This window comes from Puma concolor, chromosome B1 (genome assembly GCF_028749965.1).
Source record: "Puma concolor isolate L17-30 chromosome B1, mPumCon1.1.hap2, whole genome shotgun sequence".
NCBI lineage: Eukaryota > Metazoa > Chordata > Mammalia > Carnivora > Felidae > Puma > Puma concolor.
Window position 1 is genome coordinate 86,467,716 of NC_141670.1, and position 12,946 is coordinate 86,480,661.

The 12,946-nt window shown below is 34.7% G+C and overlaps 1 protein-coding gene across 2 annotated transcripts in view; it reads right to left on the reverse strand.

Annotated features, from left to right (window-relative positions):
* Nucleotides 1–12,194, reverse strand: part of ELMOD2 (ELMO domain containing 2) — a 30,252-nt gene extending 18,058 nt beyond the window's left edge. The window contains exons 1-3 of one of the 2 annotated variants that reach the window (XM_025921957.2): nt 12,083–12,194; nt 10,762–10,911; nt 8,819–8,847 (exon numbers count right to left, since the gene is read on the reverse strand). In XM_025921957.2, coding sequence (XP_025777742.1) covers nt 8,819–8,847; nt 10,762–10,903 — 171 coding nt within the window. In that variant the 5' untranslated portion in view covers nt 10,904–10,911; nt 12,083–12,194. Of the gene's footprint in view, nt 1–4,879; nt 4,961–8,818; nt 8,848–10,761; nt 10,912–12,082 lie in introns of those variants that run through there. The other variant, XM_086704190.1, reaches the window with a different exon arrangement.
* Between the last annotated feature and the right edge of the window lie 752 nt (nt 12,195–12,946).

The following is a 12,946-nucleotide window of genomic DNA, read 5'->3' on the forward strand; positions in this document are numbered from 1 at the left end:
CCTCTGTAAACTACCATCAAAATCCTCTCTGGTATCCCTTATAACTCCAGGCAAAATATTCTCATCACACCTGGAGTTACACCTCTGCATATCCTGGGCCTTTCTTCTGGAATGCTCTTTCCCAATCAATAACATATCAATACTTCCCATTTTTAAGTTAGCTCACATACCAGGTCAAAGAAGCCTTCACTGATTCTATTCCAGTGGAATTAACCTCTCCTCTCTTTGAATCCCCATAATAATTTATCTATAACCTTTCTACGATATATTCTACTTTCTATATTATAGTTATTTTTATATATTAAGTAGAAAATTCTTTGAGGACAGAGATTGTATCTAGTTCATCTTTTCATATCCTGCATGTAAAAGATAAGTGACAAGTAATTGTTAAATGGAGATATTTAACAGATAAAAACCCGTGGGAAGGCAACTGTTTCAGTAAAAGATAAGTACAGCAATGCATACTATTATTTAAAAGCAAGAAAAGGGAAGAAAAAGAAGACTCCCCAAAGTAAATTAAAAAATGAGAAGGAAAATGATCAAAGACTGACAGTAAAGATACACATATGGTCAACAAGGTCTAGTTGGTCAAATGCTGAGGTAATATGCCTACAGGAAATATCTTAAAACTTAAAACTTAAGCTTAAAACTCAGGACTAATGAAAGGGCTACCTTTACCATGGATAGAAGCCTTTTGCCTCCTAAAACATGACAAACCTAATCAAATATCACCTCCTTTTGTGAAGCCTTCCTTGGCCCTGGAGTTAGCTACTTCCTTTTATGCTCATACCTCAGTGACAGAGCACTGACTACACCATATTTGTTTACTTTTATTTTATATATTTGCCAACGGGCTTTGTCTCTCTTATTTACTCTTACATTATGAATGAATGAGTGACTGAACTTGCTAAACTTAGAGTTCATATTAGAAACAATGTCTAGTCTCTTAGCAAATACTTTTTCCTGAAGACTGACTTTTTTAAAAAAAAATTGAGGTATATTACAGATCCAGTGAAAGGAACAGATGTTACTCAATTTGATCAATTTTGACAAATGCACATAACCAAGTATTACACATCCCTATCAAGATGTAGAACATTTCCATAACCCCAGAAAGTTCCCTCGTGCCCCTTTCTCAATCAACTGTTCTTTTAAGAAGCAACCACTACCCTGATTTCTATCATCATAACTTTGTAGTGTACACATAAATCAAATCAGAAAGTAGGTACTCTTTTGTGTCTGGCTTCTTTCAATGTTCCTAGGATTCATTCACATTCTTGCTTTTAACAGTAATTTGTTTCTTTTAACTGTTAAGTAATATTCTATTTTATGAATAGATCTTAACTTGCTTATTCATTCTTTTGGTGGGTATTTGCACGGTTTCCAGTTTTAGATGATTATCAATAAAGTCGCCATAAAGATCCTTTATTATCTTTTTGTAAATACAGGTTTTCATTTCTCTTACACACCTAAGAGTGGAATTGCTAAGACACAGGATATGTTTAACTTTGAAGAAACTGCCAAAACCATTTTCTATAGTAATGGTAGCATTTTATACTCCCATAGGTGCTCACCAACATTTGGTGCTGTCAGCCCATTTCATTTAGGAAATTTCATCATCCTATCCTAGTGTGCATGTAGCGTCCCCTTATTGTGCTTTTAATTTGCATTTCCCTGCTAATAATGTAGAGAACTTTTAGAAGTGCTTTTTGGCCATTTTTATTTATATATACTTTTATAGGTACATATATATGAATATATGTTCCATGTCATATATATGTACGTATGTATATATATATATATATATATATATATATATATTTACATACATGTATATGTGTGTATACACGCATATGCATCTCTTTCCTTTGTGAAGTGACCATTCAAGGCTTTTCCCCTTTTTAAAATTGTGTTGTCTTTTTATTAGAGATCTCAAAGTACTTTACTAGATACAAGTCTCTAACCAAATATATGTGCTAACCAAATATCTTCTCAGTATGCTGCTTGCCTACCAATTTTTTTTTTTTTGCCAATTCATTTTTAAAAGACGTCTTTGATAAGCAGTTTTTATTTTGATAAAGCCTAATTTTTCAACTTTTTCTTAAATGGTAGCACTCTATCTTCTCTAACAGAAATCTTTGCTTAACCCATGGTGGTAGATATTCTCCAATATTTTGAGAAGCTTTAAAATTTTAAACACAGGTGTAAAGCATGTATCAAATTAATTTTCACATGTAGGGGAAATAGGAGTTGAGTCCCGACTTTCCTCAATTTGGATATCCAATTGTTCTAGCACTATTTGTTGCACTTTCCTGTTCTCACTGAATTGCTCTGGAATCCTTGTTAAAAATGACATGTGGTCTATGGGGCACTTGGGTGTTTGCTGGTTAAGCAACCAACTCTTGATTTGGTCTGAGGTCATGATCTCACCATTGGGAGACAGAGCCTGGTGACAGGCTCCACACTGGGCATGGAGCCTGCTTGGGATTCTTTCTGCCTCTCCCTCTCCCTCTGTCCTTCCCCTGCTCCTATGCATGTGCACATACACATACTCTTTCCCTCTAAGAAAAAATTACATGTGGTCTATTTCTGGTTTCTCATCTGTTATATTGATCTATTTGCCTAGAAAGTTTTCCATTCAGGTAGCTTAAGTCCTCTAACTTTGTTTTTTTAGATTACTTGGGGTGTACTAGGAACTTTACATTGCTGTATAAACTTTAGAATGAGTTGTCACTTTCTTCAAAAATAGCTTGTTGGGATTTTGACTGGAATCGCACTGAATCCACAGGTCAATTTGGGAATTAACATCTTAACAATATTGAGTTTTCCAATTGATGATTAGAGTAATCTTTGTGCTTTTAACGTCTTAGGAAAACGAGTTTTAGTGCAGTCTTGTGTAGTTTTCATTAAATTTATCATTGAGTACTTTGTTTCTAAATGCTACTGTAAGTAGTATTGTTTTGTTTTCCAAAAGTTTGTTGCTAACTTATAGAAACACAGTGTCCTGAGACATTGCTAAATTCATTTATTAATAATGCTAGTAGTTTCTGTAGATTTCTTAGGGTTCTTTGCACTCACAAACTCTTCCACCTGTTAATAATGACAGTTTTCTTTCTTTCTCTTTTATCATATGTTTTAGATTTCTTTTCCTTACTGGACTACCTAGGACCTCCTCCACAATACTGAATAAAATCAGAGAGTAACTATCCTGGGCTTTTTCCCCATTTGATGTGGGAGCATTCAATATTCCAGTACTATGTATCATGTTAGTTGCATGTTTTTCACAGATGGCCTTTATTAGGATGAAGAAATCTCCTATTCCTAGTTAGTTTAGCTTTCTAATCAAAAATGGGTATTGAGTTCTGTCAAAATAGTTTAGTATCTATTGAAATGATCTTATTTTTCTCATTTATTTTGTTAATGTGGTGAATTATATTCATGGATTTTGAAAACTCAATCATGATGTAATATCCTTTTCATGCATTACCAGGATGAATTTGCTAATGAAGAATTTCTACATCTGTATTCATGAAGGATATTGATTTGTAATTTTTATTTAGTATACTGCCCTTGTCTGGTTTTAGTATCAGGGTCATACTGGCTTCACAAAACATGTTTCTTCCTACTTGATTTTCTAGGAGTTTATGTAATAGTGGTATTATTTCTTCTTAAATGTTTAATAAGAGTTCACTAGTGAAGGAGAGTTTTTAGTGCAATACTTTTAGATTATAAATTCCATTTGTTAAGTATATGGCTATTTATATTTTTAAATTTCTTTTTGTGTTAGTTTTGATAAATTGTGTTTTTCAAGGACTTTGTCCCTTTCATCTAAGCTACAGAATTTATTGGGATAAATTCATAGCATCCCCTTATACTTTTAATGACTGTAGTTTGATGTCTCCTCTATCATTCCTGATATTGGTAATTTGGGTTTCCTCTCTTTCTTGATCAATGTTCCTAGAGGATTATTAATATTACTAAGAATCAAATCTTTTCAAAGAATCAGTTTTTGAGTTTGTTATTTCCTACTTTTGTCTGTTTACCATTTTATTAATTTTTTATCTTTTAATTATATCCTTTCTTTTCCTTACTTTGGGTTTAATTTGCTCTCTTCTGGTTTAAGGCATAAGCACAGATCATTGATTTAAGGCCTTTAAAAGCTGTTTAGGTGCACTCTACATTTTGATATGTTATGTTTTCATTATCACTGAGTTCAGTTTTGTTTCTTTTTTTTTAATTTCCCTTGTGAGTTCTTTTCTACTTCATGGGTTATCTTCCAGATACTTGGGAATTTTCTAGATGTCATACTTTTCTTACTTCTAAGTTAGTACTATGGGAGACAGAAAACATACTCTGTATAAGTTCAAACCTTTGAAACTTATTGAGACTTAAAGACTCACATATTGATGTGTCTATATAAATATTCCATGTGTACTTGAGAATGTGCATTTTGCATTTGCATTTGTTGACTATAAATGTCATTTAGATCAAGATGATTAAAAGTATTGTTCAAATGGTAAATATCCCTTCTGATTTTTTTTTTTTTGTCTTTTTGTACCATCAAGTATTGAGAGGTATTTCCAGCTACAATTGTTGATTCATCTACTTCTCCCTTTGAGTCAATTTTTCTTCAAGTATTTGGCAGCTTTGTTAATAAGTGCATACACTTAATATGTTGTATTTCTTGATAAATTAACCCTTTTATCAATACAAAAAAGTATTTAGTCACTGGTAATATTCCAAGTTTATATTTTCTGAAACAAAGACACAACAGCTTTTTTATGCTTATTGTTTGCATGGTGTATCCTTTTGTTTTCTATTTGTGTCTTTATGTTTAGAGTATATTTCTTGAAACAATATTCAGTTAATTGGGTCTTACTTTTTTATCCATCTGTCAATCCCTGGCTTATTCTCTACCTTTTTGGTAGGTCTGCTTCCCCATCAAAAACAAAATAGCAGCCTGGATGGAGCATAAATATAAAACATTACAATGTTTTCTAGTTCTTATGTACCCCACGATTTTGAAGGTATATTCCATACTGGAATATATAGTACTCAGAGAATTTCTGAGGTCAGCAATTCTAAAATTTTCTTTTTTAACCTCAAACCATGTAAGCACCCAAAGACTATTTTCCAAATATCATTTACTTTTTACTAAAGAAAAAGCAGGTGACAGTATAAGAACAACAAATATGAATCACTTATGTATTTTGTAAGAAAAGATATATATGCTTATACATATGATTTTATTATAAAACATTAAATGAACATTAAAGTAATAAAGTCTTTTTTATTATACCTGCCTTGATAGATTACAAATTACATGATTAACACATATTCATAGGCAGCAAATATCAACAGTAAGTTTCACTATGCAAGCAAATTTGGGGAGATTATACATACATTTGTGTTTGTATACACAGTGTGTGAACATTTCGTTTTTGAAACACCATGCCTATGTAGTTATATACTTAAAGGTTGGGTACTTAAAGTCTAGCTTTTGCAAAATTAGAGACCAAAAAATATGCAAATACACATCACTATAACAATGACCCACAGGCGACTAAACTGATGCCATAAAACTAATTTATTATTCCACAGCTAGAATGTTATTATTATTTAAAAGCTAAGACAGCAGCTGCAATTGAAACAAATGCAGCCAGTTAAAAACACTATTAGATTGACAAAGTGTTCTTTTCCTAAATTTCAAATATTTCAAATACTTGTATATGCATTAGTACAGTGAAGTTTTGTAACATTACCATACATTCCACAGCAGCCATGCTTCTTAGCAAAATACTGAATTAGATTCCTCAAATTCTAATAAAGTTTCCATTTTCATTTATAAATCCCAAAGTTTAATAAATCTTAATATATAATTAATAAGTAGTCCTTAGCCTAAAATACCAGCAAATGAGACTCAATTTTTAACAGTCAAGAAAAGAATTTCCACTATGAAATAGTTCACAACCCAACAGGACCATTCTATCACTGCTTTAGGAAACTGGCCTTAGATTAAAATCACTTTTATCCACAGCAATCATCAGTAATGTTGAGAATTTAAATACCTAAGAAGCTTTCATGAATATTTTAAAGTTCTCAAAATCTTGTAGTGTATATTGGTTTAATCCCATTAATATTACCAATAATTACTATTTGTTGGATACTTATCGTGTACTAAGCATTCTCTTAGACTGCTTTCATATTAATATTTCCTAACCTAAAACAATCACTTGGGCATTCACACCTCCTTTTACAATGAGAAAATAAGTAACTTACACAAAAGTCAAACAACTAGCAAGTGATAAAATCAGGATTTGAACCCAGACTTTTCTCATGTACATAAAAAAGTAGATCAGGTTAGTAGAAATATCACAAAATCAGAATTTGATTTTACTCTACAAAGAAATTGGAAATATGTGAGATGCAATACATACCAGAAATGGTATGTTTAAATTGATGAGGCTTCCTCCATTTGTTTATTGACAAGTTTATTTTAGATTTCAAACTTCAAGAAAACAAAGCTTCTGTGATATATAATTCAGTAACTACGTTTGTTCACCACCCATCCTTTTTTTTTTTAGTATGCCCTACATAAAACTATTAGCAATCTATACTTTTTAATAATAAAACTGTAACAATACAAATGTTTATTTTTCAAAAGGACTTTTCAGAGTCAGTATATCAGATAAAAAAATAACATTGTACTGCTCTTTAACTCATTACCCCTACCTTAAAGTTCCCAAACACTTCAGCCTCTATTTATCTATACTTTCACAAACTGCCTATTCATAAGTATATTCAACACTGGTTTTTATTTCTTTTGTATATTGCAAAGACCCTGGTGGAATGTTGAATATATGGCACTGCTCAAATCTTTGGTCAAAGATTCGGCCAAGGCACTAGAGTTCTTAAAAAGTAAAATCTTATGTATGGTCCCACATAAATTTGGCATAATTTCACTACACATAAAATCCCATTAGTAAAATCTGTGACCAAAACTGTTGTTACAGTTATAGTAACAATAGTTACACACGGTGACACTGAGCAGCTAGTTTCAGAATTCCTCTTGAGGTTCTTCCACAATTTTTGATAGTTACTTTGTGAAATTGTATCCTAAGTTTCAATTAATGGAAGGAACCATATGGGTGTATAAGGTAAAAATAAATTTTTAGAACCAACAACTTATTAACTTTTTAGATCCTTACATTCTCATTAAAAAAGATGAAGAATATTAATCTCTCTAGGATTTGGAATAAAAGAGTAGGACTCCAGACTCTTGTTCCCCAATATATATTCATGTACACGAGCTTTTCTTATCTTGACCATTAATAGAAAAAGATGGTAACTAATCAGTAAAACACTTATTTTATAGGTCACTTTCCCGAACATAACTGATATGCTTGCAATATTCAACAATGTCCATTTACTCTCTGGCATGAATTAGTAACTCATATCAATATCACTAGACAACAGTAAGTCGACAGTTTTTGACTCTTTTTTATCCACATTGTACATCATGACCAAATACAAACATACCCATGGATATCTAAAATATAAACAGATGCACACACACAGATAATGAATATTAAAATTTCATAAAACAGTATTTAACCTTATTATGACCAATGTTTTCTAATTCTATTCTATTCTATTCCTTTTGTTGTTAATGCTGGCTGTGATCTCCTACGGGATTTCAAACAATGATCTAAATGACCCATACTCTACCTTTGTCACACCGAGTAATACATATACATACATATACACGTATATGTATATATATATATGTGTGTGTGTATATATATATATATATATGTATATATATATATATAAAAAACTGTGAACTACTATAGAAGAGAACAGCATGCAGTAGATTGAATTACTGGTCCCAATTTTTTACTCCTCTATAATTAAATTATATACTCACATGCTTACCATGGCTTTATAGCGAGCATAGTGTATTTCTCTACTCCTTGATTTGGGTTTGGCTATGTAACTTACTTTAGCAAATGAGATGTTAATAGACATGACAGACATGTCTGTGTGGTTGGACAAATAATGACCTACTGCAAGAAGAACATTCTCCAGGTATCTACTGCATTTTCAACCTGGGTTTCATAATGACACAATTGTAACAGATCTGAACTTGGGACCAACTTGAAGAGCCTCTCCAGTTGGCCCACAGACCATGAGCAAGAAATAAACAATGTATTATTATATATGCCCCTGAGATTTTATAAGTTTGTTACACAGCAGAAGCTAACTAATGAATAGCATGAGGTATGACTTATTTTAGATCAAAAGACACATGATACAGTTTTTTATAACTATCCAAAATCGTTTGCTTTATCTCTCACGTAAGAATCTATCCCAAAAACACAGTTTATGAGGTTTTTCTCTTGAGAACTTGCTTTTTCAAAGGCTATCAAGTTTTGAGGCAAAATAAACAAGCAAAACCTCAGATAAAGACAAATTATTCAAATACCTTCTTTGTGCACAAGTAGCACACTAACATAAAGAAAATGTTTCAAAAATAAAATATTACCTCTCTTTTTGAAAGAAAGAGAGAGTATGAGAGCAAGGGAGGGGCAGAGGGAGAGGGAGAGAGAGAATCTTAAGTAGGGTCCAGGTCAAGGAGGAGCCCCACAGGGGGCTCGATCTCACAACTGTGAGACATTACTTTTAAAAAAGTGGGAAATTTCATGCAATACTCTTTACAGCAAAGACTTGTAGAACATATAAAAATAATTAATTCAAAAACTGAGGTATTATTTTAAAGAAAAAGTTTTCTAAAATTACCAGCTTGAGATAATCCTACCTTATTCTTGGAGTAGGTCAAGGAATTTTCTGAAATAAAGAAAAAAAAAAAAAAAGAATGTTACCACTTAAATGCTGTTTGTGAATCACTTTATAAAAAATAGTATAAATATCAAGCCAGCAATAAGTTAATAGTTTAGAAGATGTAATTTCCACATGAATAACACAGGAAAAATTTTAAAAAATTATCCTTATAGATAACTAGATACGATTCCAAGACTCTCAACCCAACACAACACACCAGAGCCAAAGAGGTGGGACTGTCCTAATTTCCCCAGGGTCATCTGTTTCTATGCAAACTGCCAAGTGTCTACTAACCACTGCAATTCATTCATGGCTGCCTCACAATAGCTTGGGTCCCAGGAACTCATCTAAATACCATATAAGGAAAGTGCTCTCTACTACATTTTTTTTTCATTTGTTAGCCTTACGGAGTAGGCATTTAGATTTGAGGAACTAGCAAGTGAATCACACAACAACGAAGGGGCAAAAATAAGAGATTATTTGGCTAACTATCTTCTAACAGACAAATAAAAAAATAGCTTTTCCATTCTTGTCTTTTATTTTAAGAATGACCAGAACATTTTTACTAGACTATTTAACATTTTTTTTCTGGTACATGTACTAACAGTCTCTTTATTCTCAGCAATTTGAAAAATTCAAGACAAATAGTTTTGCTACAAATTAATGCCTTAACATGTTCTTCCCCCATACTACAGAACATAAACCACTACTGTTAAGATTTCTCATCAAGAAGTACTTTGTTCTTCATAGAGCAGCCAAAAGGGCAAATCAAAAGAGCAGGCAGTAATTGAAGTCAGCCACAAAATTGTGAAAAAACTAGGGAAGTAATTAAACTTCAATCATCCAGCTGCCCTGAGGCTTACTCACTCCCTCCTTATATCTCTCATTCTTCCCAAGTTGCCTTGGATACCAACACCCACCCCCCAGATCTCACAGGGGTGAATTTCTTCCTTGAAGCACGCTGTTCAACACAAAGGAGGATTTGGTTAAGTCATGATTTTTCCTTTAACACAGTGAACATGAACTGTAACCAATTCCTGATCTCCCTTACTCTGGTCAAAGAGTGATGACCTCAACCAAATTTCTCACTCCTCTGTGTTCTAATTTAAAGCAATAATTTCAATTAAGCACTGAAAGCTGATGAATTTTAGAAGGTAACAGAGCACCACTGTTCAACAGAAATATAATGCAAGGCAAAATGTGAGCCACATGTGTACTTTAAAAATTTTCTAGTAGCCACATTAGAATAAAACACACACAATTTTATATATTTTAACCCAATATATCCAAAACATTATCATTTCAACATATATTAATGAGGTTTTTCTACATTCCTTTTTCATGTAAAGTCTTTGAAACCCAGTGTATATTATATATTTCTGCACATCTTAATTCAGACTAATCACATTTTAAGTGCTCAATAACCACACGTGGCTGCTGGCTACAACACTGGACAGTGCAGACTTTGAGTGCAATAATCTCTACCAGGGATCACTAGATACCTGTTACTGTTCTTTCATGAATTACATAAGACACTAAAAGACTGATGAAAGATGATGAATATAAAAGTGGATCCAGATTCAGACACCCAGTCTTCCCCACCAGTTAAGTAAAAATTTCAAAGGGCATAGAAATACAGAAATTTTTCTCTGGAAAATAGGTTGCAACTATAATCTAAGGTATAACTGATGAATTTCACGAGCCAAGATCATTCTTTGCACAGATGTGGAATTAAATAATAATGTTTCTTTTCCTATAAAATCATAATATAGTTTTAGAGCAGATATTCAAAGCTAGATTTCAAAGATTAAAAACTAAGTTTCTTGATCAGGATACACAATGAGTGCAACTGCCACTATGAATACTGAGACAAAATATTCACTCAGAGTTACTTAATCACCCTTTTTCAAATAACATTACCTATCCTGTGTGTCCTTTGTGCACCTACATAGGTATCAAAAATTCGCTGCAATTCACACTTTCCGGTCATCTGCCGTAAGAGCCATTTCATCCAAAATCGAAAAAAGTGCCCATAGAAGAACTCCCACAAAGAAATAAACATTTTTTTTCCTGGAGAAGGAAATATATGACAGATTTAATGACCTTGAATTAGATTTTAAAATGGAAAAAAAAAAATTACAGTTTATCCATCTCATCAAATCCCAAGTTATACCTATCATGCTTTTCCACTGGGTCTACTTTGTAGCAGTTATTTAGGCATGTAAGAAAACAAAGACAGAAGTAATAAATACCATTTAGATCAATTAAATGACGGATGGTCAAATGGCCAATTTATCACTTTTTAGGAATTAACTGTAAAAATCAAACTACTTACTTAGATTCAAGTTCTCAGTTCCCTATGTTCTCATCTTTGAAAATGGGGCTCAACAGTTCAAGAACAAAAGGGGCCCAACTTAGCAACAATTATATCAAATATGCCTTATATCAGAATCGTTTGTAAAAGGAAGAGTTCTTTTAACCCCTATGTATAATTCCAGTTACATCTGTCCCACAGTCAAGGAGATTCCAGCAAAAAAAAAAAAACAAAAAAAACCCCACTACATATGGCTTACAAATTGAAGTATATAAGTTGAACACAAAGTAGATCGCACCCTGGCTAATAATTGTTGATTTTCCATTCAACAGGAGAAGGGCAGAAACACTAAGAAAAGTAACAAACTACACCCTCAACAGAAATGAATCTTTATGCCATTAGAAAAATCTTGAGCTTCTAAATGAAGCGGGGGTGGGGGGAATACAAGTGAGGAGTTACTTTAAAATAAAAACGCTTATCTCCTTCCTGTCTTCAACATTCCCTAGATACATCATCTCTAGACTACTGCCTGAGGGGGCTGTCAAATTTGAAATCCCCGCAGGCCAGTGCAGAAGCAGCGCCCATCATCAGAGATCGGCTGAACTGTTACTCTAAAATGACTCTATCCAGTCCGCGCTCAATAGGACAAAAGAAACAAGAACTGCCAAGCGCAGGGAACACAAGCTTCGAGGCGCCTGAGCTCCCCAGACCTCGGGGAGTGGCTGCGCGGAGCCCCCCCTTCCGGAGCCTGGCCGAGCCCAGGTCGCACGCTGGCCGCGAGTGGGAAGGTACGGCTCGCACAAAGCCCCGCCGGCCTGGACGCCCCACGGTTTTCGTTAGGACACCGAGGGTCTCAACTAGCCCGCGCGCCCTCAGCGCAGCCGCACCGAAGCAGCACGGGGCGAGAGGAAAAGAAACAGCAGCCACCTCACAAGAGCGGAAGAACTAGGGGGAAAGCTGGAGCTGCCTCGGTTTCCCCAACTGCAAACAGCCGGCAACGGAAACGACGCTACCCGCGGAGCGCTCCCTGCAAGCACCGCGACCCGGAAGTGGGGGAGCGAGGCCGCGAGAACGCCTTTCCCGGGACCCTGCCCGCCCCCGCCCCTCCGGCCACTACGATTGGCCCGAGCTCCACCAATTGCTAACGCTAAAAGGAGGTAGCGCTGAATAGCCGGCGCGCGTGCTCTTGTTCTCCGGACTCCCAACGGTTTCCCTGGCAACGGCTACCTGGAGGCTAACCCGGCGCCAAAGGTTGGTCTCAAAGTGCAGCCAGCTCTGGAGGTTTTTCTCGTCTTAAACCTAGGTCATTACCGCTGATTGAAACTGTATTACCCCTAGACTCCAAGCCCGGAAGAAACAGCGTACTTTTGGTAACTTTCAGAGCACCAAGGTTATAAAAGTGCTTTCACCTACGTGTAATCTTAATCTTGCGAAGAGATTATTAATAGTCCTACTTTATAGAAGAGGAAACAGGATTTACGTTTAATGACTTGCCCATTGCTAATGCATGGCAAAAAAGGAGAGCTCTGTATGTTGAGAAAAGGAATTTGAACTTTGTCCTAAACCTGAGTTTCTGTAGGAGGAATATTCCAGGCACTAGAAATGCAAGTGCAAAGGCCCTGAGCCAGGAGCATACTTCATACATTTGAGGAATAGCAAGAAGGCCAGTGTGGCCGGAGGAGAAAGGACAAGGGGAGAGTAGAATATAAGTTCAAAGGACAACTTCCATTAGGAAATGACTTACCCCGACCTACCCACAACTCCTAATCCCTCAACCCCTTTTCTCAAAAG